This window comes from Thermobia domestica, chromosome 2 (assembly GCF_964235325.1).
Source record: "Thermobia domestica chromosome 2, izTheDome1.hap1.1, whole genome shotgun sequence".
In the NCBI taxonomy this organism is placed as follows: Eukaryota; Metazoa; Arthropoda; class Insecta; order Zygentoma; family Lepismatidae; genus Thermobia; species Thermobia domestica.
The window spans coordinates 312,138,600-312,144,812 of NC_137455.1; the positions used below are offsets into that span (position 1 = coordinate 312,138,600).

The 6,213-nt window shown below is 35.8% G+C and overlaps 1 protein-coding gene across 1 annotated transcript; it reads left to right on the plus strand.

The window, feature by feature from the left end:
* The first annotated feature begins 2,231 nt into the window (after positions 1-2,231).
* LOC145679483 (uncharacterized) lies at positions 2,232-2,939 on the plus strand. The gene has a single exon (XM_081750062.1). The coding sequence runs from the start codon at positions 2,232-2,234 to the stop codon at positions 2,937-2,939; it is 708 nt and encodes a 235-aa protein (XP_081606188.1).
* Positions 2,940-6,213: the final 3,274 nt, after the last annotated feature.

Consider the following 6,213-nt stretch of genomic DNA (forward strand, 5'->3'; position numbering starts at 1 on the left):
ATCCGGATCCGAAAATTTTTGGCCATCCCTATTGGCCAGCGCATGTGCTTTTATTGCATGTGGTTCTGGGTTTGATTCTCATTGAGAGACCAAAATTTAATTTTACAATCCTTCACTTTCATTAATCATCTGTCTCCTCTAGCATAAACAACATAATCATGGGACGTTAAAATGAAGAAATTTCATTTTTTTGTTCGAGAAATGTGAACCCTTTGAGGGAAAGGAGGTGAAGAAATTTTTTCCTTCATTTTTTAAAGATTTATGGGATTGGATAGCTTGCCTTTAGGGATTGATTTGTACAATTTGGGTCAGTGTACCCTTCTTTTAGGATCATTATAAAAATCCAGCCCTTTGGTAGAGTTCGAATAAAAGTATTGATAAAACATCAGAGTATGGGTATTGTAAGAGTAAGTATCATTGCTTCAGCACACAATAAATTTTATTTATGAGGAAAGAAATTACCTCTGGACTAACTCTGAATTTCTCTCAGGTTTTAGCTATAAGGTGACAAAGAATTAAATCCACTAACTGTTTTCACACACAATATAATTTTGAAGCTTGGGAGCCTAGTGTTATATTTGTGTCTGTAGTATATAATAATGCTGATACGTTATTCTCTTGAACATCTTAAAGGTATTTGTCGATTGACTTCAGAGGACTGAGTTTAGCTCGTAAACACAAGTTGCCTATAGTTCAAACATATCAGATGTACAGTCTTGTTTAATAAAATCTGCTCCTCCCTGTCCTCTATCTGAAAGTCCTATATTGTTATTCACATACGAAATTCAAAGGCAAAGTAAATCGTCTTTATTCAGTTGTATTTTTATTTCAAGTGTAAGTATTAAAATGCGCTACGCATGGTTGCAAGAGTTTGGGTGGCTTTTTTAAATAGCTATACTGAACTGACATATCTAACATTGGCACTCATCTTCTTTATAAATTGATGTAAGAAACGGCCGATTGATTTCCAGCCAATTACTTCATCACCGGTATCTTTGAGCAATGAGATAACAATGGAAGACACACTTCGTTCTTTTCAAACTTGATTCTTTGAAAAACTTATGAAAGTGGTTTTGTTATTCAAATACATATTCGCTCTAATCAACTTCAGAAGTAGCATTAATCTTAGAATAACGTAATGGCTGTAAGAGTTACCCTGAAAATGTATTTTGTATGTTTTGTTTTTTACGTAATTCAGAGATTTTGTCTGAATTTTACTGGAGTTATAAGGAACCTTCAATTATCAGGCACCCCATTTTAATCGCTCCCCCTCCGCCGTCAATGCAACACTTCTAACCGTCTCCTCAGGGGTCCTGTGTCCACCCCTGATTGAGATGGTACATAAAGATAACTTCGTCTAATCTCTGTCATTATCTAGCATGGTTTAGTATTTTTTTTTTAAAAAAAACGATATTGCTGCCACATTTTGAAAACTTTATTTGAAAGTTTTCAAAATGTGGTAGAAATATATTTTTTTTAAATTACTAAACCATGCTAAATAATGACAGAGATTAGACAAAATTATCTTTATGTACCATCTCAATCAGGGGATGGACCCAGGACCCCTGGGGAGACGGTTAGGACTGTGGTGGTGAAAGATTATCAGTTCTCTCTCTCACCAAACTTTTGAAGTACATCCGAATATGATGTCAATGCAAAAGAATTTTCTTACTCAAGACACCGTTTCGACAATGGATCGGAGATCACATGATCTGACATGGTCGTAGATTCGGAGATGCTTTATTTCAAAACTACACAATAGAACTTGGTTTGAACAATGAAAGCGCAGTTGCCAAATGTTTAACTTTGATTCACAATGGTGAACTTCGCGGTTTTGTTAATGGGAGAATCAGAATTTTCTTACACTCGACTGCTAAGAAGTTCGTAGTATTAGAAACTAATACTAAATGAACGTCGAAGGTTATTATTGCGTGAGTAGTGCAACGTAACTAGGGTGCAGTGATTGGTGTGTGGTTTGCGTTTCCTGTACAAAAGTTTGGCTACTTGATTGAACTTCTTAGCATCATGTCATCGACATCTAACAAATCACCGAGAAGTGTTGTTCGGTCTCAGAGTAAAAGTATTATTTATAAAGTATTAAAATTTTGTTAAGAAGAAAAAAGAGTGGTGTGTTAATTCCTTTGACTCAAGCAACTGCAAGAGCAGCTCGAGCTGTTGGTCGAAATGAAAGAACAGTATTAAACATACGTCGAGACTGCGAAAGAGCGGAAATGTGCGGAGAGAAAGTAGGAACTCCACGGAAACCCCGACTGCGAAGAAGAAGGATATTTTGGGATGATTTTGAAAAGTGTGTTAAGCGTCGAAAATTTTTGGAATATTATGAAGTCCAGAAAGAAATTCCCACATTGAAAAAGTTGCTTGCTGCACTCAAAGAGAATATTAGCTTTCCAGGTGAGAAGGAAACCTTACGAAAGCTCCTAAAGGAAATAGGATTTAGCTTCAAAAGATGCAAAAATAGAAGGTCAATTTTAATAGAACGTCAAGATATCGTTGCCCGGCGTGCGGCGTACTTAAGAGCTCTTCGAAATAATGACAAAGGACCCAAGCTACCAGTTGTCTACACAGACGAAACATGGATTCACACCCAGTATACAGTGAATAAATGTTGGCAAAACAGTGATGTATTTGGTGTAATGAAAAATGAAAGTGCTGGACAAAGATTAATAGTAGTTCATGCGGGATCTGAAATGGGACTTATAGACGGGGCAGAACTAATCTACGACTCAAAGTCAAAAAGTGAAGATTATCACCAGGAGATGAATAGTCATAATTATAATAAGTGGCTACAAGAACGATTGATTCCTAATCTCCCGCCTGGTACCATTGTGGTTTTCGATAATGCATCGTATCATACCATTCAGGAAAATAAATTTCCATCGTCCAGTTCGCGGAAAGAAGAAATTCAGCAGTGGCTCTGAAACAATGGCATTACATTTGATGACCAAATGATTAGAAGAGAACTCTTAGAAATTGTACGACAAAACAGACCACAACCTGTATACTCAGCCGACAAAATTTTGAAAGAAAACGGATTTACTGTTCTCAGACTTCCCCCTTATCATTGTGATCTTAACCCAATAGAATTAATCTGGAATTCGGTAAAACAGAAGATTGCAGCTGCGAACATGTCTAACATTCCCATAAGTAAGCCGAAAAGCAATCAATGAAATAACTGCGGATGATTGGTCGAAGGCTTGTAAATTTGTAAAAAATCGAGAAGATGAATATTAGAACAGAGATGGACTAATGGAGGAAGAAACCGAAAGGATTGTAGTTAATATTGAGCTTGTTAGTAGTGACGAAGAGAGTGATATGGAATGTCATTCTTCAGAAAGCAGCAACAGCGAAACGGAGACGGCCAGTGAAGAGCGAAGTGATAGTTCAACAGATACGGCAGAAAAAGGACTATCAGGTGTGCAGTGTTTTTCGGATTAGGTATGTATATTTGGTTACCATGTTGTTACTTCTTTCTTTCTTCGGAAGTGTGTATCATTTCTTACTAACTTGTATCAAATTAGTACAATTATCTACTTAGATGATGCACCTTAAAGGAACCATGATCGTGTTTCTTTGAGGTCTAACTCGCTTGCTCATAGAGTTGCTCACAAGACGAGATGAGAATTCAGATCTACTCGTCTCGTGTGGTAAATGTTTCTGGAAGTCTCGTCTCGAATCAAAATTTTCTTGTCTCGTTTTGTAAATTTATGTACAAAATATGTTTTCTTATTTTCGTCTTAGTTTCATGTAGAATTTATCAGAATTCTTCCACATTACGACGAGTCGACGAAGGATTCATGTAACAACATTTAAATATATTTATTATTGAAGTAAATTGTCCCTAATGACTTGTAGATCTTTAAACTTGATAAATGTTCTTTATTGTGTTCATACAATCACCTTATCGAAGTACATATATATGCTAATTATTAATCATGTAACACTAAACAGTCTTTGAAATTAAGATGTAACATTTGGGTGAACTAGTCTTGCCTACAAAACTCAAGAATTTTCTCGCCTCTTTTCGATTCTCGTCTCACTTCATATTTACGAAAGAAGGAGCGTATACGAGGATAAACATACCCTATATTTTTGAAAACGGGAGATCTATCAAAAGTTCTAGTGTTCATTGTGAGTGCTCTATAATTTGTTTCTTCCGATAACTTTTTGCTCCGAGCTTCTCTTGAATTTCTCCCTATGCATATTTTATAGACTTAAAAATACTACAGATAGTCACCAGAAAATAATGAGTACACATCCTACATATCCTCTCGTCAAAAACTTCAGAACGAGTCGAATCGACCAATTTTAATTTGTTTTCTTTGCCACAGAGAGCATCTGATCATTTGTACAATACTGAGGTTAGTTTGTTCGCAAGTTTGTATGGAGGGTGTTTTTTTTTTTTTTGTTTGTTTGTTTGTTACTTAAAATGTTCTGTAAATATCTACAATAACTTTTAAACTGTTTGTCTCAACTTGAGCCAGGGGCGGATCCAGGCTGAAAGTTTGGGGAGGGGGCGGTCGTTCGAAGTCAAATCAAGTAGGAAAGGAGAAGTACCTATTGTCTGCAATTTCTAGAACAGAAATGGCCACCTGCGATTTCGAAGATGGCCTTTTTTTTTTTTTTATAGCAAGAACGCCAAGGTAAGTAATTTCTTGCTATTTATTGTTTTATTTGACTTCTGCAACGTAAAAAAAAAAAAAAAAAAAAAACGTAAGGCCTGCATATTTTAGGTTTTATTTTACATTTATAATACAAAGGTGAAAATTCTTAGGTTTTATTTTTAAAATAAAAAAAAAATCCTATTCTAAGGGGTCAATCGCACCGATCGTTCCGCCCCTGACTTCGGCATATGCGTGAAGTGGTTTATTACGAACAAGACAGAAAGAACTGTATAGATTGATTACGGAACTATGATAGATTGATTACAGAACTGTGATAGATCGATTACAAGTAGTCCGGTTAGAAACACTGCTGCTTGCATTTTAGTTCCAAAACCGGCTGCCCGCACTCGTTCGCTGGTTGTGTAATAATTTCTTGCTATTTATTGTTTTATTTGACTTCTGCAACGTAAAAAAAAAAAAAAAAAAAAAAAAAAAAAAAAAAAAAAAACGTAAGGCCTGCATATTTTAGGTTTTATTTTACATTTATAATACAAAGGTGAAAATTCTTAGGTTTTATTTTTAAAATAAAAAAAAAAATCCTATTCTAAGGGGTCAATCGCACCGATCGTTCCGCCCCTGACTTCGGCATATGCGTGAAGTGGTTTATTACGAACAAGACAGAAAGAACTGTATAGATTGATTACGGAACTATGATAGATTGATTACAGAACTGTGATAGATCGATTACAAGTAGTCCGGTTAGAAACACTGCTGCTTGCATTTTAGTTCCAAAACCGGCCGCCCGCACTCGTTCGCTGGTTGTGTAATAGAACATCAAACCAACAAGTATTTTCAAAAGAACACAGGTTCAATCCATTCTAAGTGATCAAGCATGTGCCGCTCCACCATCTCCGAAATATCTAATTTTTTCATGAATGTTTGTTTTATATCAGGGTACTTCAAAACTACAATTAATTATTTTTTACAACATCCCATGGCGACAGGGGGGCTGGTGCCATTTTGCGTTTTTTCGATTTTAGGCGTTTACGTTGTTTTGAATATCTCAGTATGCATTTGTCCTACCAAATTGAAAATTGCTGGACGTTTGCAACTGGTGCAGAGCTAAAACTTTGATCTCTTAACATTTTTGCTTAAAACCATTTGAAGGGGGTGAAATCAGGGTCTGCAGTAGCAACATTTTTGGACATTGAAAACATGTTTGGGCAGAGGAAACAACTGATGTAGAGGTCTGAATTTGTGAGTGCATATAGTCCAGGGTCATAAGTTAATACACAAAAATTTACAGATCTGTGACTGCTCCCAAAGGTCTGAATAAAAATCGTAAAGTTGGGGAATTATGCCAATTTAGCATATTTCACTCTCCAATATCTCCATTGGGCCTTTATAGAAAAATCTGAAATTTTGGGAATAGTTAGTCCTTTAGTATACCATAACACACATCAAAGCGCGTTTTGTGCTTTTGAGCAGAAGGGGGTCAAATTACTGGGGTCAATTTTCCTAACTGAAATTAACACAATTGTCTTTTTTTCGCTTTAACCACTTTTGTTAAACATTTTCCGATATTTTGCAA